We start from the raw sequence: 22,763 nt of genomic DNA on the forward strand, positions 1-22,763 counted from the left end.
TGGGCAGAGGGGCCTGTCTCTGGAGCACCTGTATGAGGTCCATAACTGGGATGTGGGGTTTCTGATTCTGTTCCCAGATGAAGTGGGATCTCCTGGCTGATCTCAGCCTTGGGAGAATAACTCATCCTCGTGTTTGTTGGCCACACCAGGCTGCTGCCATTGCCTCCAGCTGTGCAGTACAGTGCTACAACTGATGGCAAAGGATGTGCAGCCTTTCTGGAGCTGTGCAGAGGGTTGGTACCTGCCAGATGTGCCACCTCTACGACAAGCTGTTTGTGGGCTGATAGGAGCCCAGTACCCTCCTGGGCCTCTGCCACGAGAGCCAGGAGGGAAGGAGGTGCATCATGCTGCAGCACTGACAGGCTCTTTCTCTGTTGCAGTTCTCAGCATGCTGAGTAACCCTCTCGGGAACGTCCTGGGGAAGCCCCCACTGGGTTTCCTGCCTCTAGACCCCATTGGTTCGGACCTGCCAGAAAAGTTTTCCACACCGACATTGAGGAACTCCCGCCTGGACTCCCGCTCCCTCTTGGACTCCCGTTCCAGCAGCCCCTCGGACTCAGACACCAGTGGGTTCAGCTCTGGCTCTGACCACCTCTCAGACTTGATTGTAAGTTTGGGTCTTGCACCCACTCTGTGGTTCCTGGTGTCTTGCTGCATTTCTGGGGAGCACAGGACAGCTGTGGGGGGCTGCAAGCCGCAGCCCTGCCTGCTCAGGAGGGGAAGGGAGTGCTGGAGGGAGCTGTCATCCCCACACTGACAGTGAGGTTCTCCTGCAGCCCAGGGTTTGGAAGAAGGACTGCTCATCCAGTCAGCACAGACTAGCAGTATCCTTATTTTTTTTCTCCTAAATAATATTTTGGCCTTTTGGCTTTATGCTTGCAGCCCTAATGGGTTAAAGTATCTCACAGAGGGGTCTGAGTGCTTGAGCTGGTGTGTGGCAGGAGGAAGTCTGTGCCCTGATCCCAACAGGGAGGTGGTTGATCAGCACAGCTGCCTCCAGGCTCCAGCCTGGGCTTCTCAAAAGCTCCTGTCCCTGCCTTTCATTGCCCTTCCCGTTTGCTGACTGCACTTCTCCATTTCAGGGCTGTTTCTTCTAGAGCAAACTGGGTCTAGCCTGCTCCCATTCCCTAAAGCGTAGCTAAATTTGGAAGCCAGTGAGTGAGGCGAGTGTCTGTCTTGCTGACCCAGTCTGTGCTGCTGGGTCTGCGTTGCAGTGTGAGCAGCAGCTCTGGGTGCCAGCAGGACAGCCTGGCTCCAGCCAGCTCTGCAGGTGCTGCTGCATGGCTTGTCCTCAGGACCTGAGGCTAAAGCCAGGGCTGAGCTGCTCCTGACTCTGCTGTGGTGCAGCCATGGCCTTGACCCCTGTGTTGGGGTGGGTGTGAAGGACACAGTTGGCTTGATGTGGAGTTGATCCTCCTATGATCCACCCTGGAGAATCAGGATCTTGAGCAGGGGTTCTGTAAGTGGCTGCAGCACCCTGGGCTCTGATGGCAGGTGGTGTGGGGCAGCAGGGCTTTGTGCTGGCCTTGTTCGTGAAGGTCAGGTCTTCCCCAGCACAGCTTTGGCGTGGGTGGCTGTGCTGCAGCAGTGCACAGCTAGATCCGCAGAGCGGCTGGTACTCTTAAGCTGCACCATGCCTCGCATCCCTGCTGTTGTATTAATCCATGCTTTTATTCCTTCCACCCTGGGGAGAGGCATGTTAAACCTGTGAGCAGTGGGGTCTGCAGTCAGCTGAGCCCACACCCTGGTCAGGCAGGCCTGGGAGCTGGTCTGCAGAGGGCGAGAGCCAGCTGGCTGCCTGCAGAGCTTGTGGGTGCTGCTGGCAAGCCCTGCCTGCTGCAGGCAGGGCCTGAAGAAAAACATGAGGCTCCTCCTGGGGTGGTTGGTGCTCCCTGGGGGTGGCAGCTGTCCTTGAGGCTGTGCAAGGTGCCTCCTGCTTAATGATCCCCACTGCTGATAATTTGGCATGGGTTCAGTGGGAAATGGCTGCAGGGGCAGGCCTCTTCCAGGGAAACTGTGGTCCCATCAGGCTGCTGGGACAGGTGAGGTGGCTGCTTTCCTGCCTCTGCCAGACCTCAGAGGGTCTCAGGAGAACAGGAGATCAGAGAGCCCCTTCTCCTGCCATGGGTGAGGGCAGGGCCCCAGTGTGATGCATGGCCTCCAGTATTATGTGCTCCTACTCAGAAGCTGGGTTTTAATGTGGACTTTTTCTTGCAGTCAAGCCTTCGCATCTCCCCTCCTCTGCCCTTCCTGCCCCTCAGTGGGGTGTCAAGAGACCCCCTAAAGATGGGAGTGGGGTCCCGGCTGGATCAAGATCAAGCTGCCCTGGCTGCAGTAACTTCCTCCCCAGCCAGTGCATCGAAAAGATGGCCTGGAGCATCTGCGTGGCCTTCCTGGGATCTCCTGGACTCTCCAGAAGACCCCTTCAGTATTGAAAGAGAAGCCAGGCTTCATAGGCAAGCAGCAGGTAAGTTGGATGGTGGATCTCAGCAGGCTTCAGTATGTGGTAATGGTCCTGTGCTTCTGGGAGGGTACATAGGTGGTCTCTGTGCAGATAATGTGGCTGGACATGAGTTTGCAGCAGATTAGACCTTTCTTCATGCACAAGCCTGACTGTGGGTTTACCTGCTGGCAGAAAAGCAGGCAGGCTGTCTGGGCAGCTGCCTGTTGCTGCTGCAGCTCTGCTGAACCTGTAGTTGTGGAATATGGGGATTTGCTTGGAGACCCATGGGAGAGTGGGAAGTAAACGGTCCTGTACTGAGAGTTGCTTGTGCTTGTCCAAGCTGTGAATGAAGCAACCTGCACCTGGAGCGGGCAGCTGCCTCCCCGAAACTACAAGAACCCTGTCTACTCCTGCAAAGTGTTCCTGGGAGGAGTCCCATGGGACATCACGGAAGGTGAGCAGCCCCTTGGCCTGGCACTGAGGCCTTGGGTTTTGACACCAGGAGCGTGTAGGATGGAGCTTTTTGGGGGGATGCTGACTCCTCTCCTTCTGTCTGTAGCTGGACTGATCAACACCTTCCGTGTTTTTGGCTCACTGAGTGTGGAGTGGCCTGGTAAGGATGGCAAACACCCACGCTGCCCTCCCAAAGGTAATATGCCTAAAGGTAATAGCGACACGGTAGGGTTACTTTTTTCCCATGCTATGTTACAGCACGGATGCTGGGATGGTACGGCTGCATGCTGGTGACTGGATGGTACAGAGCACCCTAGGGTAAATGTCCCGCTCTCACTTGGGTCAGCACCAGGGTTGCAGAGCACTGTCACCTCGAACCTGGCCTCCCCACCCGTCCCTAGCAGGGCTGGGCAGAAGCGTGGGGTGGGGGGAAACCCTCTCTGGTGCTTCTGGAGCCCTACGTGGGCCTGGTTTTCTCTGGGCGTTAGCCACTAGTCCTCACTGCCAGCGCAGGCACCCAAAGCACGCGCACCCTTGGCATAAAGCGCATGCGGCGAATCCAAATGTGTGTCCGCAGCAAGCTGGCAGGCTGTGGGGACTGGTGAGCTGAGCAGCGCCTGGGGCATAATCCTGTCTGAAGTAGCTGGGCTGATGTGTTGTGTAAGTTACAGGGTAAGGAGTGACTAGTTTGTAGGCTTGGTGGTGCCTAATGGCTTCATTCAGTCACCAGAGCAATGCAAGGTACAGAGTGCTGGCACTGATGGAAGTGATTTTAAAGCCCTGAACTCTACATTTCTGGGCCAAGACATCCTAAATGTGAAGCAAAGACTGTTTTCCTGCAGGGCACACTGGCCAGGCTGGTGATGCCCACTTGTCTCGATGTGGCTTTGTGCGTGGGGGACAGTGGCCCACATGGCACTGGACATGGGCAACCTGCCCCCTTGTGCTGTGCTGAGTTTGGGCTCTTTCCCAGCTTGGCCAGGCTCTGTGCATCACGGGTGGATCTCGTATGTAGAGTCTGCTGGGGCAAGTGCTGCAAATGGCTGCCCTCCCCTAGAAGGGGTTGGGGACAGCAAGGGAGATGGAGTGCAGATACTTTGGGTGGCATCTGAGTGATTTTTTGAGGGTGTCTGCAAACTGGGGTGATCTGTTTCTCCTCTGCTACAGTTCTAACACTGGTTCTTTCCCTTCACCTCTAAAGGATATGTCTACCTGGTGTTTGAGTCAGAGAAATCTGTGCGTGCTCTGCTCCAGGCATGCTCCCAGGACCTGCTGAGCCCTGATGGGCTTAGTGAATACTACTTTAAGATGTCCAGCCGCAGGATGCGCTGCAAAGAGGTGAGCAGACCCATGAGGGTAGCCCTGCAGATGACAGCAGGGGTTGCTGATGAGATCCTTGGAGACAAGGGGGTGCACAGTGTTACTCTGCTCCAGGATAGCAGGGCTGAAGCGGAGCAGCAGAAGTCAAATGGGCTCTTGGCCATCTTTAATTGATGTGTTCCTGCGGTAGGGCTGGATGTGGGCAAGGAGGGAAGTTTCAGATCAGTGTTTGTGTGCTTCTCAACAGCTTGTGTCAGGAATTGTGACCTGGAGCTCCTGGATCTGTGGGGAGACCCTGACTTCATGAAGCCGAGCAGCTTAGTTACCTGGAAAGGAGCACAGGAACAGGGATTTTACTGCTTCATGCTTCGTTCAGCATATCTTTGCTTGCGGAGACAGACTTTGATCCCTTTGGTGCTTTATTAGACCTCATCTGCTTGCAGAACGAATGGCTTTCATGCTCACCACAGGCAGATATTTTGGATCCACAGCTGTAACTGCAGCTGCTCCCCAGCGCAGCCTTGGCTGGCTGACCTGTGCTCTGGAGGTGGAGGTGCTGAGGCTGCCAGAGGCTCAGGTTGGCCTTCCAGTAAAGGGGGACCTTAGCTATAGATCAGGTACAGCTGCACAAGTTTATGGAGTTAAAGAATTGAGATTCGGCTCTTATCTAGACAGGCACAAACTAATTGCACTCCAGACAGCTCTCCCAGTGTCTGGCTATTGGCAGCACTTTCATGCTTGGTGATTTAGCTCTGGCAGAAGCTTCTCCTCTTCAGAGCCCTATATCGGCTGTCTAGCAGATGGAAGCTCCTGTTGAAATTGGCAGTGGGTGGGTTGTTTCATTGATCTCCTCCAACAGGCTTCTGTGCAGGGAGGCATCTGACTGGGCTGTAAACATAGGTGCAGGCAGTAGGTAAAATCCACTTTTGCATGGATTGTTTCCTGGCTGCCAGCCCTGATGGACCAGTGTTTTGGATTCCAGTTTGGCTGCAAGCAGAGAGGTGTGGCAGTTCTTGTTCCCTTGATCGGGCCTTGTGGGCTCTCCTGAGGTGTCTGCAGCAAGGCTGGAGCTCCAGAGCTGTAGTGTCCTGAATGTGGACCCTGAGCAGCAATAACAAAGGGGCATTTGCAAGTTGGAGGTGAAGTCTGAGGGTCTGGGATGGCTTCTGCTGTCAGCCAAGGGCACTGTAGAGCAGCACAGCCTGTGGCTTTGCAGGCCCTTGGCCAACTGACCTGCTTGTGTGTGGTTTCAGGTGCAGGTGATCCCATGGGTGCTGGCAGACAGCAACTTTGTACGCAGTCCATCGCAGCGGCTTGATCCCAGCAAGACTGTGTTTGTGGGGGCTCTGCATGGGATGCTGAACGCAGAGGCCCTGGCAGCAGTCATGTATGACCTGTTTGGAGGGGTGGTCTACGCTGGCATCGACACGGACAAGCACAAGTATCCCATTGGTAAGTGGTGATCCTGCCAGGATCAGTAGTCACCCACAGCATGCTCTGAGGAGGCTGCAGGAGTGCCCCTTCCCCTCAGTGGGGAAGACTGCCCGGGGCACCTTGGGGAGGGCTGGCAGAGCTCACATGCCTGGGAAATAGAAGGTCCTAGATCATTCCAGAGCAGCTAGAGGTTTTTAGTATCTCTGTAGGCATTGCTGAAGGGCTTTTCTGCCCTTGTTCAGTGCTGTTAATGGTCATTAGATGCTGCTTTAGCTGCTCTTCTATCCCCAGAGCAGAGATGGCTGTGGGTATTACCCTGGCTCCTGCTGCCTGTCAGGGCAAACTCAGACCCACTGGCTGCTGGCCCTTCCTGCTGGGGAAGTGTCACTGTTGGGCAGTGGGAACAGGACAGGGCTGTGGGCAGCTCGGTTGAACCAGCACTTGTGGGCAGTGTCCTGTCCCTGCTGTCCTGTTTGGATCCCCTTCAGGGCACTGTTGCTTTGGGCTTCCAAGGCAGCCGGTAGCACAAGTGGAGAGGCTTCCCTGAGTCTCCTGACTGGATCTGCTGGGGGATGGCATGTCCACCTCAGCTCAGGGCATCAACCTTCCTAGGGTCAGAGAGGTGCTGGGGATGAGTGTGACTCTTGGACAGCACTCCCCCCCTCTGGGGCTGAAACCACAAACTGCTGCAGGCAGCAAGTCTGGTGTTCAGCTGCCACCTCAGCTCACGAGGAGAGCTGCTGCCCCAAACCATGACCTCTGCAGCCCCTGTAGTAACCCAGAGAGCAGCCCTGTCTCTGTGCCCTGCTGAGACAGCCTTCCAAAGGGGAATGGAGCACTTGCCACTCATGTCACAGGAGCTGAAACATGTCACAGCAGTGTCCCATGTACCTCCCTGGTGGCCTCATGGGGCAGGGGACAGCACTGAGGTTACTGGTCTGTGTGGAAAAACCCTATGGCTTGAGCATGAGGTCCAGCTTTCCAGGCTCAGGCTTCAGCAAGTCGTGAATTTCCTGCGTGTTGCCAGGCAGGAGCAATGTCAGAGTTTGGTAGTGCAGAGCTGCCTGCTGCTCGTCACTGTCCTTGGACAGCTTTCAGGCTTTTCTGGTCAAGACTTGGTGCCCAAGGCCTGGGTTTAGGACTGTGGTGCTGCAGTGCTTTACCACTGAAGTGGCGTGGGGGGGGACAGTCCCAAGGGGTTGGGAATGGAAGTATGAGATGTTAAGCAAATTCTTAGTTCCAGTATGACCATGGATGAAGTCTTGCACACTGAGCTGCCACGTGAGGCACTGTGAAGTCCTAGAGCATGACCTTAAAACCTCCTGTGGCTTCATGCAGAGCCCAGGTCACTCCCTCGAGTAGGTGAGATCTCTGGCTCCCAGCAGCAGACCGGCACTTCCACCCTTGAAGTTGTCTTAGTTACAGCAATGTGAACTCAATTTTGGTAACTAAACTGTACTCTAATTTTGATTGAAGCATCTCCTGTGCTGAGGTGCTGCCCCAGGCTTGCTTGACTGTTGCCCCTGGCTTGGCAGAAGGCTCCTCAAGGGAAGACCACTGTGTATAACCTGCCTTGTGCTGAATCATCTCGGGTAGAGGGTAATCCTGCTGGAGGCATGTACTGTGAGAAATCAGTGTCTGACGGTAGTTAGGAGGAGCTGCCTTTTGAGACCAGTTGCTCTGGGTCAACAGAGAAAGCTGTTGCCTGGACAGCTTTCAGGGTGTCCCACTAGGAGACGGAATTGACTCCCTTAGAGGAAGGATCCCCTTGAGTGCAGCTGCAATCCCCGTACACAGCGTAATCCCAAACCAGATCCAGGCCCTCCAGCCTGTGTCCTGTGTGACGCTACAGGAGAGGAGTGGATGGGTTCTGGGTAATGCTTTGCACTGTGGCTGTTGGTGGTGAGCTGAGCTCTATCAATCTGCCGGCATGCAGGACTGTCTTGTAACAGCCCAAAGCTCCCTTTACACCAAGAAAAACTCATAGGTAAGCACAGATACGTTTTCCTGAGCTTAACAAAACTTGGCTGGAAACAAGTGGTGCAGGAATGCTGCTGACTGGCAATGAAGCTGCAAAATGCAAGGCTCTGGGATGAGTGGGAGGCTCAAAATAAAAGCTGCTGAGTTGTCTCAGCACCGTCTTATTTTGGGTGCAGGCATGGAGCCCGCTACTGTGCTGGCCTCAGCAGTGCCCTGGCAGCCTCCCTCTGTCTGCCTGGCTGCTGCCAGTCCTCCTGGGAGCGCTGCCGCCCGTAACCTCACATCTTACCAGCCTGGAGGTGTCCGTGGAAAAGCCTTTCTGCTCCCAGCTGCCTGCTGTGCTTTTGTTACCGCCTGGGGAAGGAGGCAGGCAGAGCCATGAGGCCTTGGATACAGTCTCCCTGCAAAAGCTGCTTCCCTGCCAGTGGCTGAACTGCGCCGGGGGAAGGGGTGGTGCTGGCAGCAGCTCCCTCTCAGCCTCCGCTGGTTCCTGCTGTAGGTGCTGGGTCAGTCTAACACTTGTGGTCTGGCTTGTTCCAGGGTCTGGCCGTGTCACCTTTAACAACCAGCGCAGCTATCTGAAAGCAGTGACCGCTGCGTTTGTGGAAATCAAAACTACCAAGTTTACTAAAAAGGTGAGTGGAGCTGATGGGGCAACCCGGGGAGCCGAATCTGTGTGTGATGGGTGGTACTGCTGGGAGCACCACGATCTGTGTAGCCTGCCCCGTATCGCTGTGGAAGCAGAGGGAGGTGGTGAACTGCTGCTCCGCCTGCTATGAGGGGTGCTGGTGATGGGTTTGGGGTACCCAGGGTGGTGGGTCGGTGCCACAGGGGCTGCCCAGGGAGCAGGCAGTTGCCCCCAGCACCGCTCCGTGCCCACTGCCTGGTTCTCCCGCAGGTTCAGATTGACCCGTACCTGGAGGACTCTATGTGCCAAGTCTGCAGTGCCCAGCCCGGCCCTTTCTTCTGCAGAGACCAGGTAAGGCTTTCCCCTGCCGGCTGTGCTTGGCTCCTGGCTGTTGGTGGGGGGCTCCTCGAGGAGCAGGCTCCGCTTCCCGCAGCAGCGTTTGCTTTAGTGTCTGGGGATGCCTGTTGTCCCTTGCTGAGTGGGGAGGATGAAATGTTCATGCAAGAGCCCCAGGTGGGCCCTTGTTTTGGAGGAGGTGCAGCCCTTCTGGGGGGCAGCTCCAGTGCTCACTGGGAGGCAAAGGCAGCTTTCCACCCTGCCTCAAGCCAGGGATGCCATGGCTCTGCTGGTGCTGTGCCAGAGTACCAGGGCCTGCTGTGTGCAGCGGGCTGACCCCGAGGGGAGGTTGTTGCTCTGTGCGCCGTGACAAGCTGGAGGTTGGAGTGCTGTCACTCTGCAGTCGGTCCCGGAGCTGCCTGAAATGCAGGGGATGCTGGCTGACCTCTGCTCGCTGTGGGCAAAGGAGCTCGGCCAGGGTCCAGTGGCTCCCTGCAGGGTCTAGATGGGAGATGAGCAGCAGCATGCTCTGCTCTGCTGAGAGAGGTGGCAGTGGGAGTGCTGGCAGACCCTGCCTGCAAGTGCCCCCAGGAGGTGTTTTCCAGCCAGTGCCCAGATCCTGGGTTTTTTTTAAACCTTTTTAAAAGGGACTGCGAAGCCTGGCACAACAGCACAACACGCCCTCCGGCAGCATTGCTGGAATTCCCTCCCTCTGCTTCAAAGATCCGCTGTGCTGGTGTGGGCTCATGGGCTGCAAAACCGGGGAGGGGGTGGGAAATGCCACTTTCCCGGCAGGCCAGTGTCCGTTTGCCTTGCCTCGAAACCCCTGCCCCACGGCGTTGCCCCTCTGCTCTCCCCGCAGATCTGCTTCAAGTACTTCTGTCGCTCCTGCTGGCACTGGCAGCACTCCATGGAGGTCCTGCGTCACCACCGCCCGCTGATGCGCAACCAGAAGAACAGAGACTCCAGCTAAAGAGGCCGCCGAGGCTCGGGGGCTGCCGCAGGCGCAGGAGAAAGTCCTTTTGTTAACCTGCCAAGTGGAGAGCGCACGAGCGTGCCTGCTGGTGCCAGACCCAGGCTGGGAACGCGCTTCCTGAGGACTAATGGGGAAAAAAAAATCTTACATTCACGTTTGCACTTGCTGGTCTTTTTGTTTCTGCACTAATGCACAGTGAATTTTGTCGGGTTTTGTTTGGGGGTTTTTTGAGGGGGGGGAGCGCCCCTCAAGCGATTCTGCAGTTCCCAGACTTTGGTTCCTAGTTTGCTGATGAGAAGCAAAAAAAAAAAAGGGCCACGTGTTGAGAAGGTGTTTATGCAGATGCCTTCACCTAGGTTTTTTATTTATTAAAGGCGCTTTTTTACATTCCTTGCAATACTGATGGTGATAATGCAGGTCTCATTGGCTCCATTTTTTTGCAGTTGCCATACAGTGCCTTTCCATTCATTTAACCCCCATCTGAACGGCATAAACTGAATGTTCAGCTGGCGTTTTTTACTGTAACAACAAGGAGACTTTGCTCTTCATTTAAACCAAATCATATTTCATATTTTACGCTCGAGGGTTTTTACCAGTTCCTTTTTACACTCTTAAACAGTTTTTAAGTCGTTTGAAACGAGAGATTTTTTTCTTTCCTGGCAGCTTTTAACATTATTGCAATTTGTGTCTGGGGGCTGCTGGTGGAAAGTTGTAAATCAAGGGGTTTGCAACAGAACAGGACGGGCTTTTTTTGGATTTGAAACTGGACCGGATAAACGATCTCTGAGCTGCTGTATATAGTTTTAAATAGTTTGTTGCACTTTTTTAAGTTGCACTTAAGGGGGGTTGATAGAGGTTTTTAATCACAAAGTCACAGGACTTACTTTTCTTTTGTAACTAGCTAAAAAAGGGCTGCGTTTCGGTGGACAGATGAAGGTTCATAGGAGCCCTTTCTCTTAGAGGGGACAAGTACTTTTCCTTTCCTTTACGAAATGTACGGAGTAACGGTGCAGTCGACTGAAATGCTGCTGCTGGGATTTGAGAACTTTAATTATTATTATTTTTTTTACTTTCCCCTCTATCGGAAGCTGTGTGCCAAAGAACCAGTGTCATAATTTCTCCCTCTTTTTTTTTCCTGCTGAGCTGATGTTGCATTGTTGCATATCCCAGCTGCTCTTTGTGGGGTTTCGTGAAGCTGTGTGTGAAGTCTCTACCTCATTGTAGTATATGCAGGCAAGACTGCACTCTCCTACAGACGTGTGGAGTAAGCTGTGGTGTAGTTTTTGGCACATAATAAACACGTTGCAGCAAAAAAAAAAACCCAACCCTCTCCTGCCCCTTGCTTCTTGTGCGCCTTGTGTGAGAGCTCTGCGTGCCGGAGGGCCGAGGTGTCTCTCATCCTCAGCTCGCGGTGGTGGAACCGCTGGGCGAAGCTGAGCCTCAGCCCGGCATGGTGGGAACATACGAGTGCTGTAGGTGACTTGGCCGGAGAGGAGCTCTCTGCTGGGAGATGCGTTTAGATGCCAATTAGCAAAGGCTCCTTCAGTGGGTGCCTTGGGACCCTTGGCAGAAGCAGCCGGGCTCCAGCTCGAGCTCCCCTACTTACAGCAGCAAATGGAGGAGGTTAATGGGAATGTTGTTGTGTCTGCTCCCCCCCCCCCCCCCCCCCCGAGGGGTGACACCCTGCTGGGGTGTTTGGCAGGGGAGATGGGTTCCAGGGGGAGACCCCAGCTCTCAGAGGGCTGAGCATGACCCATGTGCAATCCCCTGGGTGGACACCCTTGGGTGCCCCTGGATGGGGGGGGAGCTTTAGGCTCCTTCCTCAAGCCCCCCCACTTCCCTCTCCCGCAGTGAGTAACTCTGCAACCACCCTGGGGTGGCCACCCCTCATCTTTTTGGGCTGGGTGATGCTCCCATGGGGCCAGACCCCCCTCTCGTGGGTGGTGTGAGTTTGTGGGTGCTCGGTGTCCTCCTCCATTGCGGCCTAATGTGGGACCAGCTGGTGGCACCTGGGGCAACTGCTTCCTCGGCTGCTCCAGCCCAACCCGGGGGAGCGGGGTGCTGCTGAGGGCTTCGCAGCCCGGGGCCAGCGCTGGATCCGGCCCCGGGGGCTCCCGGCCACCGCCTGGCCCCGCGGCGCCGGCGGGCGCTGGGACCCGGGGGAGCTCTCGGAGCCCCGCCCCCCGGAGCCGAGCCCTCTCGGAGCCCCGCCCACTGGAGCCTAGCCCCGCCCCTCCCCGTCGCCGCAGACGCCCTCCGAGCCTCGGGGGGGCGCTGTGGGCGCCGCGGGCTCCCGGCGGCCCCGCGCGCCTCCCGGCATCCTTTGCTCTCTTTCCGCGGCCGCCGCCGACATGGTGGGTCCCGGCCGCCGCTATCCGCCGCCATCCGCCGCCGGGGCCGCTCCGCCCGGGGCGCTGAGCGGCTCCGGGGAGCGGGGAGGAGCGGGGAGGAGCGGGGCGAGGGGCCGCGGCCTGTGGCGGGGCGGGGCGGGGCAGGGAAGGGGGGGACCGGGGCTGGGGTGCGGCGTGTTGCCGAGGGGCCGCGGGCCGGGGGAAGCCGGGGCCCGGGTTGCCGCGGGGCTCCGGCGGGGCCTGACCGGTGTTTCCCCCGCTCCCCTCCCGCGCCCAGGGACGCGTCCGAACGAAGACGGTGAAGAAGGCCGCCCGGGTGATCATCGAGAAGTACTACACCCGCCTGGGGAACGACTTCCACACCAACAAGCGGGTGTGCGAGGAGATCGCCATCATCCCCAGCAAGAAGCTGCGCAACAAGATCGCGGGGTGAGGCGCGGGCGGGGGGGTCCCGGTGGGGGCGTCGCGCCGTGCGGTGCCTGGCGTTTGGGCACGGGTGGGGGTTCCTGCCGCAGCCTGCATTCGAAAGTGACCGCGGTCTTGCCCGTGGCCTGGTCATCGATAGTGCAGGGAGAGGAACGCCGAGAGCTTTCCCGTGTTTGGGGGGGTCCGTCCCCTCCCTCCCAAACCCTGTTGCTGTCGGACACTTCTCCGTGCCTCGGAGGTGGCGGGACGTCGCCAGGGTGGGTGATGGGATGTTGCCAGGGTGGGTGGCGGGAGAGTGCTGGGGTGGGTGGCGGGGACGTCGCCGGGGTGGGTGGCGGGACAGCGCCCGGATGGGTGGCGGGAGAGCGCCAGGGTGGGTGGCGGGACAGCACCCGGGTGGGTGGCGGGACGTCGCCAGGGTGGGTGGCGGGACAGCGACGGGGTTTCCAGCGGGGGCTCCGTCTCCTCAGCCTGGTGCGATCTTGGGAGCATGAGGGTGGAGAAGGGAGACGCGGGGAAGCCCTGGATGGTCCTGTGTCCCCCGCAGGTATGTCACCCACCTGATGAAGCGTATTCAGAGGGGACCCGTCCGAGGCATCTCCATCAAACTGCAGGAGGAGGAGAGGGAGAGGAGGGACAACTACGTCCCTGAGGTGAGGCTCTGGCTGCGCTCGAGTGCCTGCTTCAGCATTTATCCGTCCTGCCTCGAGGTGTCTTCTCCATTAGTGGCCCCAAATTTCTTTAAAACAAAGCCTCAGCCAGGAGGAGCTGAGGAGGGTGTGGGTCAAGGAGGGCTGAGACGGATTTTGGCCTTGTATCGGGACGCTCCCTCAAAAACCGCTGCCTGGGGTGGGAGGAGCAGCTGACTTCTTGCGTTTCGACTCTGCTGCCGATTGGCAAATGATATCCCTCCTCGATTTCCTAACTTAAAGCGAGGCAAAAAATAACCTGATGGGATGCAGAGGGATATTTCAGGGTGGCTTAAAACCTGCTGTACTGCAGATGTCGCTGAAGAGAGGGAATTGGTGAAACCCCCTCTTGTCTTGAACCTGCATTCGCAAGGGGTTGAGGTCTCGCCCATGACTCGGTCGTTGACAGTGCAGGGAGAGGAGCTCCGAAAGCGTTTCCCGTGTTCAGTGGGTTCGATCCCGTCCCTCCCAAACCCTGTAGCCTTCGGACACGGCGCTTCTCGCCCCTCTTCCAGGTCTCCCTGATTGGCTTCTGGTAGAGCTGCTGGTTTCTGTGCTGCACGAAAACACTCGGTTCTGTTAATCTCAGCTCTCCTAAAATGTTGGTGCTGGGGTTTGGTTACATGGAAGGTTATTTTAGCGATGGTGTGGAAAGAACAGGTACGATGGTAGGATGTCATGGGAGCTTCGGCAGTGTGGTAAGGTGGGCTGGTGCTGTCCCCCCGGCTTGGAGATCTGCCTCAGGAATGCCCTTGCTGCTTTGCCACCTTGGTTTCGTAGCCTGAGGTGAGGTGACGTGGCTCTCCACAAGAGACCAGGGCTCGGTTTGACTCCCTCACTCCTGACAGCTAGAACTGGCGCGTGAAGCACCAGCAGCTCCGTGCAGATCCTCTCACGGATGCCTCAATGCCCCAGATTTTAGGTGTCAGCACAGTGCTGACCCGCACAGCCTGTGTCAGAGGCTTGGAGGAACCGGCTGGGGCGACTGTCCGTGTGTTGCACATAGTGACCTTCCAGCTGCCTTTCGAAGGCAGGATGAGGTGGTGCTGGTGGGAGAAGTCACCCCTGGAGGGACCTCGAGCAGGGAAGGAGCGTCTCTGCTGTAGCTGTCGATGCAGCGTTAGCTGAACCTGCGTTATTTGTGGTTTCTTACAAAGACACTGGTGTGACGTAGCCTCTTCGGGAAGGAAGCGTGCGGAGATCAAGGTTTGGGGTCCGGAGGGGGTTGGAGGAGGTTGCTCTTGCCTTGAAGAGCAGGACACCTCAGGTCCTGGGGGTGGGACGGCCCAGGTGGTCACTTGGCATTGCTGTCTGGCACCGCAGCGGTTTGCCTCCGGCCTTGGGGACTTGCGTCGCAGGACGAGTGCAAGTGTTAGTGGTGATCACCGGGACCGGTGCAGTTGTGGACCTGACCCCGGCTCCTCTTGGCAGCGTTGGCGTGGAGCTGGTTAGGCCTCGGGTTTCCAAAGACTTGCCATAAAAGAGGCTCTTCTCCCTGTGGGAGGCCTCTCTGCTGCCGGGTGCCCTCTCACGATGTTTTGGCAGGAGAGCTGGACTCCATCGGGGTCCTCTTGGCTCATTCTGTTGCTGGAGCCCTTCCCCACGACGGGCAGCGAGATCTTGTTTGCGGTGGGACGGGACCAGAGTGGGGGTGTGGGGACACCCCGGTGGCAGCAGGGACGTGGCTGCGGGGCCTCATCAAACTGCATCCATCTCTCCTCCGTCCCAGGTCTCTGCCCTCGACCAGGAGATCATCGAAGTGGACCCGGACACCAAGGAAATGCTGAAGCTCCTGGTGAGTGGCCCCAGCTGTCCCCCTGCGCAGGGTAACCCTGCCAGGCTGGTGGCGTGTCCCCAGCAGCGATCCCGCTGCCCTGAGGGGCTCGATGGTGTCAGCTGAAGGCTTCAACGCTGTGGGCACATGGCGGGGGTCCCTCCGCCCTGGGACCTGCAGGCGGATTAATTCCCGTACGCTCTTGGGAGAGGCAGGGTGGCTTTGCCCGGGACCCCGCTAGCAGGTTGGGTGTGCTCCTTGCCCTCCCCTCCTCCCGCAGCACCCTAGGGTGCTGACCGAAGGGCCTCCTTGTCAGCTCTCGCTGGGTGGAGGTGAACGTGGGTGTGCCCATAAAAAGACCAGATTCCCCCCACCGATGAGCCGATCTCCACAGCAGGGTGGTCGTCTCCTCTTCTTTCTGGAGACGTGAATCCACCCTTTGTGCTACCACAGCACGTTCACGCTTCCTGCTCCTCCCGGAAGGAATCTGCCTCCGCCCTTGGCAGGGTTGGGTGCGGATGGCGGGCAGGGCGGTGTGACCGATCCCAATCCCGTGCTGTTTTCCAGGACTTCGGCAGCCTGTCCAACCTGCAGGTGACACAGCCCACGGTGGGGATGAACTTCAAAACGCCCCGAGGAGCGCTCTGAGTCGATCGCTGTATGTCACTTTTCCAATAAACGTGGGGAAACCATCTCAGCCTGCCTGGTCTTTGGAAGCCTGCGTCCCCAGGGATGGGGAGGGAGGGCTGGTTCCTCAGGGTGCCATGTCCCACATACAGGTGTTGAAGGCTTCAGAGGGTGAGGAGGGCTCAACACCTTCGCGTTCGCTGGCTTCTTTTTGGGTTCTTTCCTGGCTGTTTGGGTTGTGCGGTGCAAAGCTGTTTTTTACAGGCTGTCCTGCGGTACGCAGCCAGGAGAGGACAACCGTGGTGGCTCCTCGGAGCTTGCCGGAGCTCCTCGCCCTCGGCGCCTCCCAGGTTTGCCTGTGCCTCCTCCAAGTGGGTAACTCTCGGGGGTCACACTGTGCCAGAATAAAAGCTGCTTTTTATAACCGCGTTGGTCACTTTTAAGTGCTTGAATGAAAGGAAAAAGTCTTGTTGGTTTTCTTTGTATGAGGGGAGTGAACTGGGCTGAGCAGAGCGCCCTGTCTGGGGGTGGAGACGGGCCCCAGTGAGGTTTGTGCTCTCCTTCCCCCAGCAAGATGCTCCATCCAACCCAGTGCTTCCCCAGGGTGTAACAGAGATGTGAGAGTTCTGGGGCTCACTCTGCCCCCCAAAACTGTCCTGCTATGCAGATGCTCTCCTTGGAGGTAGAGGAGACCTACAGGTCTCAGCCTTTGCTGTTGGCATCGTCCAGCACCGTGACCTGCGGGCAGGGTGCCCTTGGCAAGGGCAGGCAACGCTCCTGGGCACCCCGGCCGGGCGAGCGTCCCTGGGTTTTCCCTCTCTGCCTGCGTGACCGGCTCCAGCACGACGTGGGTTTTGCTTAGGGGAGGTCTGGAGCCCTGCGCCAGTCCAGACCTCTGCAAACCCACGGAGCTCCCCGCGTGCCCGGGAGATCCTGGGCCAGCCCCTGCCTGTCCTGTCCTGCCAGCCCCGCGAGAGCGCTGGGTCCCACCGGTGAGCGTGTACCACGGGTGGGTGCAGCTGCGCCGTGGGGTGACCTCCCCTCTCCCTGCAGGGAGACCTCAGTGTGTCCCTCCAAGGAAAACGGCTTTTCGCAGCCACATCTTGAATCTCCCGATACAAATAAAAAGACAAAGGATTTGTGTTTTGGGGAGAAATGTCTGTATTTAAGTTTGCTGTGGAATTTGTGTTAAATTTAAAGAAGAAAATGTTTACAGTGAATGTAGCCAGGCATTTAAATATACATTGAACACGCTGAGCTGCAGTCAGGATAAGCCAAACAGGGATAAGTATAAATCCTCTTAAGTACTACAGAGATTTAACTCAGAATTTGCAGCTCGATACCAGCAATCTCTTCACTATTTAACTAAAACACAGAGGGAGCGCAGACTGACGGGTAAAATAACTATCGATCTGCAGAAGAGAGCGAGCAAGGAGGCGTCCCAGCGTCTAACTACAGGATTGAATTTCCAAACACGACCGATCGCTCTCTGGCAGTGAAGTTTTTGATGCGAACAGCCACCTGTTACAATTTTCTCTTCATTTTAGTCTTCACGTCAGAGTAAATGTTAATTTCGTTCTGAATCCAATACGCCACGTAGCCCGAGGTGCCGGGAATGAAATCACGGAGCTCTCCGACATATTTCTTCATGTCGCGAGCAGAGGTGTAGCCTACGAAAGGAAAGCGCGGGTCTCACCGGGGGAGCTGCCCTCCGACGAAACAAGGACGATGGAAAACGCAAAGCACGGAGGAGAAGGGAGCGATTCCAGTCGCACCCTCAGCGTTTCCGCTGCTGTAAGTACCGGGAGGAAGCGAGGAACACGTGGGGAGTCCCTGCTTCATCCGCAGTCGTTTCCAGGCATATTTTCTACTCCTTAAAAATCTACCGATGCCGAACGTTACCTGTCACCATGTTATTCATCGGGTATTCCTGGAGGGCACGGTATGGAAATTCCCCCTGGGCGGGTGCTCTGGAGCCTGTTTCTTCTTCGCTGCTGTATCGGGGGGAAAAAAATGTGTGTTAGTTCCTATGCGTTGGGGATCTTTTGAAATTTGGGGGGCACATAAATCCTACCACCGAGGGCAGGAAAATACCTTTTGGCCAGGTCTAGCGCATCCTCCTCCGCTTCTTCCTCACAGCCTTTTCTCGCCGCCTCCGGTTCGTCTGTCAAATTTTCGTTGGGCTGTGAGTATCAACACGGAGTTGAGTTAAGATTGTGTCCTGGGCACCCCGCAAAACACTAGAGACGTGGTCCAAGAGAGCGGTATTTTTAGGACTTGGGATTTCAAGCATAATTTAGAATACAATTTTAAATCTAATCACATTTTCGCTTTAAAAGTATTGAGAAGTTGCTTTGAGAAGAAAGCGGGCAGGGTCTTGGAGCTACACGGGGAAGGAAAATGCTGCACAAAAGGGCTGAGCTCAGACCTCGGCGATCGGCAGCCCCAGAAGGATGTGCCAGGGAGACTGGACGTCTGTCTGGGTGAGGGAGAAAGTCCCTCCTGCGCGTCCCAAGCTCAATCCAGTGCTGTCCCCCCCGGGATGTCACGCTGGGAGTGACACACACGGCGCAGGAAGCACAAGAAGATTTGATCCCGTATTTGAGCTGAGGGTCTGGGATAAAAACCAGGCTCCCTGAAGTTCATACAACTGATATTTTCTTAAGCTACAGCTCCTGTAGTATAAATTTCTCATCTTACCTGTTCTGGAAGTGAATCATCCGCCTGCTCCCAAATAAAACTACCGATCTTCCTTCTGATCTCTGCCATGTACAAAAAAATAAGTGACTGTGAGAGCATCGAATAACGAGACTGTGTGGCAGTCGCTGCCTGTGCAAGCCCCTGCCTCTCGCAGGTGCTAGCGAAGGCACTCGGGAGCCCTGGCAGGAGCTCACTGCGTGGCGCTGCTCGCTAATGCAATATAACGGCTCCATGTCCGAGTGGAGACCAGTGCCGAGTGGTGTCCCTCAGGGGTCTGGACCAGGATTCTTTAACATCTTTGTCGGGGACATGGACGGTGGGATTGAGTGCACCCTCAGCAAGTTTGTGGATGACACCAAGCCGAGTGGTGTGACTGATGCTCTAGAGGGAAGGGATGTCATCCAGAGGGACCTTGACAGGCTAGAGAGGTGGGCCCGTGTGAACCTCCTGAAGTTCAACAAGGCCAAGTGCAAGGTCCTGCACCTGGGTCAGGGCAATCCCAAGCATGGATACAAGCTAGGCCATGAGTGGATTGAGAGCAGCCCTGCCGAGAAGGACTTGGGTGTATTGGTGGATGAAAAGCTGGACAGGAGCCAGCAATGTGCGCTCACAGCCCCGAAGGCCAATCGTATCCTGGGCTGCATCAAAAGCAGCGTGGCCAGCAGGTCAAGGGAGGTGACTCAGCCCCTCTACTCTGCTCTGGTGAGACCCCACCTGGAGCACTGCGTCCAGCTCTGGGGCTCCCAGCATAAGAAAGACATGGACCTGCTCGAGTGGGTCTAGAGGAGGGCCACAACGATGATCAGGGGGCTGGAGGACAGGCTGAGACAGTTGAGGTTGTTTAGCCTAGAGAAGAGAAGGCTCTGGGGAGACCTTACTGCAGCCCATCAGTACTGGGGAGGGACTTTTTATCAGGGAGTGTAGTGACAGGACAAGGGGCAATGGTTTTAAACTGAAACAGGGCAGGTTTAGATTCCTTTAGAAGGAAGAAATTTTTTATGATGAGGATGGTGAGGCACTGGCACAGGTTGCCCAGAGAAGTTGTGGATGCCCCCTCCCTGGAAGTGTTCAAGGCCAGGTTGGACGGGGCTTTGAGCAACCTGGTCTAGTGGAAGGTGTCCCTGCCCACAGCAGGGGGGTTGGACTAGGTGATCTTTAAGGTCCCTTCCAACCCCAACTGTTCTGTGATTCTATGATTCTATGGTAATAGATGGAGAATATAGTAGATGGAGCATCCTCTGCCTCTGGGGAGGAAGAATGGCTCCGAGCAGAAGGGAATTCCCTCCACCTAGAGCAGAAGTACCTGGAGGTTCTTGTTTGCACCCCCAAAATGTTCTGCTCACAGGGGAGCCAAACCCGGATGGTTGGTTTTTTTCCCCCGACCTTCTTGCAGGCAGGCGGGTGGTAGGATGAAGTGGCCCAGAGCCACTGATGGCTTCGCTCCCGTGCCAGTGCTCGCCAACACAGAGAGGTAACGGGAGTGAAAGACCGTAGCTCTGCCCTCCAAGTAATCGAGGCTCTTGTGTATTCTGGAAGAGAAAAAGACAGTTGGTTTCCAGAGGTAAGCCTGAAAAAAAACCCAAACCAAAAAAGTTTGAAAGGATATTGTCGTTAAAACTGACCTGCTCCGATATTTTTGCCAAAAGCACCTAATTTTCTGTAATTTTCTAATTATGAGACTCTACCAGCAACATCCTGTTTCAGTCCCGGCTGACAGCACCTCCTGAGAGCAGCCTGGAGGAAGGGCACCAGGGACCAGGTAAATGCGTATTTTTAGGGACTAAATGGCACCGCTCCACAACCTGCTCTCGAGACGAGACCGGTTCTTCAGGGAGGGGGGAAAATGTGATTTTCGTTATTTATTCTTAACCCCACTAGTCCCTGCTCAGGCTCACGGCGCGGTCTCCAAACAGTGGCAGCACTACAGCTGAGCAAGGAAGGGTGATTGGAGGATGCTCAAGCACTCACCGTCCTCCTTAGAGGAGAATTAAATATTGTCGGGCTTAAGGGTATGGATAATGATTACATTTTTCCAAGAAATAATCTGAATATATACACTGAATATATATATATAGTATATATACATAAAATTATATATAATTCCCCCTGGGCGAACAACCCAGTCCGGTGGGATGCTGTGGCAGAAGGAAGGTCATTACTCTGGGTTTCTCGGGATTCCCCCTCCTGAAGCTAGCGCGGGTGGCTGAAGGATTACAAAAATCTAAGCCAGTTTTAAGCAAATATGTGTTAAAAGGAGCTGCTTAGTCCAGCCTAGTAAAGCCTGCTGCAGAGCATTGCGAGAAAACATTGCAGTTCCCTTTCACGTAAAGATATTTACATGATACTGAATATATACAAATATTCACTGGGTGGAGGAAGATGCTCAATAGCCTTTCCTTATATTTGTACAAATGTGGAGCGCTCTCATTTTTTATATTAAGCAAGCAGAAGGAAAGTAGCAGTTCAGCCCTTTTCCAGCCATTTTTACCCCCACATTTGCTTTCACAGAGTTAACTCATGCTGCCTTTTTTGCACCTGGCTCCTTCCTTGGAGGTGTCATCTCTATTTTAGACCCTGAGTTTTCCAGTAGATCAATTCAAAGGTAGCAAGAAAACCAGCACAATTAGTTTAATTTACATCGGAGTTAAGCCAGCCTAATGCGTGGATGGTTTTTACAGCCATTTTCTGTTTTGCCTAGGTACAGTTTAGTGTGGGTGTGAGTTTTCAGACCCCACTAAGCAGTAAAAGCCCGGCAGACCTGTACCAGGCACTTTAGAAACACCACCCTGGCTTTTAAAAGGATGTTGGCATCCATTAAATACTTTACTTTAAATACATTAAAACCATTATCTATGCTTTCATTTATCTTTCGCTCTCTACATCCAACCATTGGTGCAACCATGACCCTCCAAGCGCACTGTGATCGCATGATAGACATCGTATGGAGAGGGCTCAATGTGAGCGTGAAATGGGGCCGCAGGCATCTCCCAAGCAAGGAAGGTGCTGCCAGCATGGGGGTGACACGGAGGGGTGGGACAGCTGGAGGACACAGCCCACCTGTGGGTGTCCGGGTGGGCGGCGTCGCTGCTGAAGAGGTAGTCGGCGTCCCGCCGGTGGGCGAGCGCCCCACCGCCGGCCACTGCAGGAGGAAGAGGAGGTGAGGAGGAAAGTAGATGCCCCTGTGTGTCCACACCCCAACACGCCCAGGGTGGCCCAGGATGGGGCCAGCTGCCCGGGCCAGTTGTGGGGCCACAGAGCCAGGCCCCGAAGTGGGAGCTGTGATGGGCGCCCCCCCATGCCTGTGGGTCTCCTGCAGCCCCACTGAGGGCCCTTCTGGCCTTTCCTTCAGTGTGGAGGCACCGTGCCCTGCCCCAGCACTGGAGGGACCTGCCAAACCCATGCTCTGCCCTGCTGTGGGGGGCTCAGCCCTGCTCTGCCCCACTGAGGGGTGAGAGGGCTGTGCCCCCACTGCTCTGCCCCAGTGAGGGGTGACGGGGCCATGCCGCCATTGCTCTGCCCCACCGAGGGGTGACAGGGCTGTGCTGCTATTGCTCTGCCGCACTACGGGCTGAGAGGACCGGGCCCCACTGCTCTGCCCCACCAAGGGGATGTGTCAGCTCCGTGCCCCACTGCCCATCCCCGGGGCGCCGCCGGGACCCCTCACCCCACAGCTCCCGCGGGCCCGGGCTGACGCTCTGCGAAAACCAGGCACGGTGGCCCCGGAACATCGCGGCGGGAAGCGGCGGCGGCGGCGGGAGGAGGAGCCCTGAGGGGCGGTGGCCCCGGAACGTCGCGACGGGAAGCGGCGGCGGGGGCGGGAACCTGAGGGGCAGCGGCGGGAGGGAGGGGTGAGCTCCGAGGGACGGCGGCGGGAAGACCCTGAGGGGCAGCGGCGGGAACCCGAGGGGCGGCGGCGGCGCGGGGAGGGAGGGGCGGGCTCTGAGGGGCAGCGGAGGGGGACGACGGAGGGACGAGCTCTGAGGGGCAGCGGCGGCGGGAAGACCCTGAGGGGCAGCAGCGGCGGGAAGACCCTGAGGGGCGGCTGCGGGAACCCGAGGGGCGGCGGACGCTGAGGGGAGGCGCGGTGCCCCGAGAGGCGGCGGCCGTTTCCAGCGCTGTCTGTTCCCCCGAGTCTTTCAGGCATCGGCAGCTGAAGTCATAGAGGTTTCAAACCACTCCTCATGAGGGGTCCCGGCCCCCGCTGCCACCTCCCCGTGCCTGTCTGCATTTGGCTGAGCGCCTCAAAATGGCTGCGGGTGACCCACACCTACGCACAGCTGGGCTAGAAGTGGGGCTGCCCCAGGATTGCAACACTGGTGTCTGGGGTGTGTTGATGCTCACCCTCCTCTGCAAACCATCCACAGCTCTGAGCAACTTGTGCCACCTCTGGAAAGGGGACAGGACAACCCGAGGGCACAGTGGAGACAGCGTCTGTGGTTCACTTGCCCAGGACAAGGCAAGAGCCAGTGGCAGAGCCGAGCAGCATCCGACAGCCTCGGGCCTCTCCACACCCTGCCCCATCTTCCGAATCTCTTCCAACTTCTGCAGAAAGATGAGGCAAAAGCCTTCACGCTGCCTGGTCCTGGCTCCTTCCCTCTGTCCCATGCAGGGAACGAGCTCCCCTGG

At 56.7% G+C, this 22,763-nt stretch overlaps 3 protein-coding genes and 2 non-coding genes across 8 annotated transcripts in view; 4 read left to right on the forward strand and 1 right to left on the reverse strand.

Moving 5' to 3' along the window:
- Positions 1 to 10,884, forward strand: part of CPEB1 (cytoplasmic polyadenylation element binding protein 1) — a 36,939-nt gene extending 26,055 nt beyond the window's left edge. For 2 of the 3 annotated variants that reach the window (XM_076348610.1, XM_076348609.1), the window contains exons 3-11: positions 381 to 607; positions 2,218 to 2,467; positions 2,784 to 2,897; positions 3,003 to 3,107; positions 4,098 to 4,234; positions 5,470 to 5,668; positions 8,171 to 8,265; positions 8,529 to 8,609; positions 9,457 to 10,884. In XM_076348610.1, coding sequence (XP_076204725.1) covers positions 381 to 607; positions 2,218 to 2,467; positions 2,784 to 2,897; positions 3,003 to 3,107; positions 4,098 to 4,234; positions 5,470 to 5,668; positions 8,171 to 8,265; positions 8,529 to 8,609; positions 9,457 to 9,567 — 1,319 coding nt within the window. In that variant the 3' untranslated portion in view covers positions 9,568 to 10,884. The remainder of the gene's footprint in view (positions 1 to 380; positions 608 to 2,217; positions 2,468 to 2,783; positions 2,898 to 3,002; positions 3,108 to 4,097; positions 4,235 to 5,469; positions 5,669 to 8,170; positions 8,266 to 8,528; positions 8,610 to 9,456) is intronic. The other variant, XM_076348608.1, reaches the window with a different exon arrangement.
- A 972-nt stretch (positions 10,885 to 11,856) lies between these two features.
- RPS17 (ribosomal protein S17) lies at positions 11,857 to 15,861 on the forward strand. 2 transcript variants are annotated; one of them, XM_076348613.1, is made up of 6 exons: positions 11,857 to 11,924; positions 12,199 to 12,350; positions 12,895 to 13,000; positions 14,766 to 14,831; positions 15,378 to 15,468; positions 15,702 to 15,861. In XM_076348613.1, the coding sequence occupies exons 1-5, from the start codon at positions 11,922 to 11,924 to the stop codon at positions 15,456 to 15,458; spliced, it is 408 nt and encodes a 135-aa protein (XP_076204728.1). In that variant the 5' UTR covers positions 11,857 to 11,921; the 3' UTR covers positions 15,459 to 15,468; positions 15,702 to 15,861. The 2 variants fall into 2 exon arrangements, with proteins under 2 accessions (XP_076204728.1, XP_076204726.1); XM_076348611.1 differs by lacking the exon at positions 15,702 to 15,861 and having other exon boundaries at positions 15,378 to 15,502.
- On the forward strand, positions 12,436 to 12,567 carry LOC143165305 (small nucleolar RNA SNORA71). Its single transcript, XR_012996242.1, has one exon. It is a non-coding gene; the product is annotated as a small nucleolar RNA SNORA71 (small nucleolar RNA).
- On the forward strand, positions 13,395 to 13,527 carry LOC143165306 (small nucleolar RNA SNORA71). Its single transcript, XR_012996243.1, has one exon. It is a non-coding gene; the product is annotated as a small nucleolar RNA SNORA71 (small nucleolar RNA).
- Positions 15,862 to 16,585: 724 nt separating the features above from the next.
- TERB2 (telomere repeat binding bouquet formation protein 2) lies at positions 16,586 to 21,865 on the reverse strand. The gene is made up of 7 exons (XM_076348749.1): positions 21,802 to 21,865; positions 21,195 to 21,276; positions 19,521 to 19,666; positions 18,138 to 18,199; positions 17,532 to 17,620; positions 17,340 to 17,431; positions 16,586 to 17,107 (listed from the first exon to the last, which is right to left on the reverse strand). Exons 1-7 carry the CDS (start codon positions 21,863 to 21,865, stop codon positions 16,962 to 16,964), a joined length of 681 nt encoding a protein of 226 aa, XP_076204864.1. The 3' UTR covers positions 16,586 to 16,961.
- Between the last annotated feature and the right edge of the window lie 898 nt (positions 21,866 to 22,763).

Source organism: Aptenodytes patagonicus, chromosome 10 (genome assembly GCF_965638725.1).
Source record: "Aptenodytes patagonicus chromosome 10, bAptPat1.pri.cur, whole genome shotgun sequence".
In the NCBI taxonomy this organism is placed as follows: Eukaryota; Metazoa; Chordata; class Aves; order Sphenisciformes; family Spheniscidae; genus Aptenodytes; species Aptenodytes patagonicus.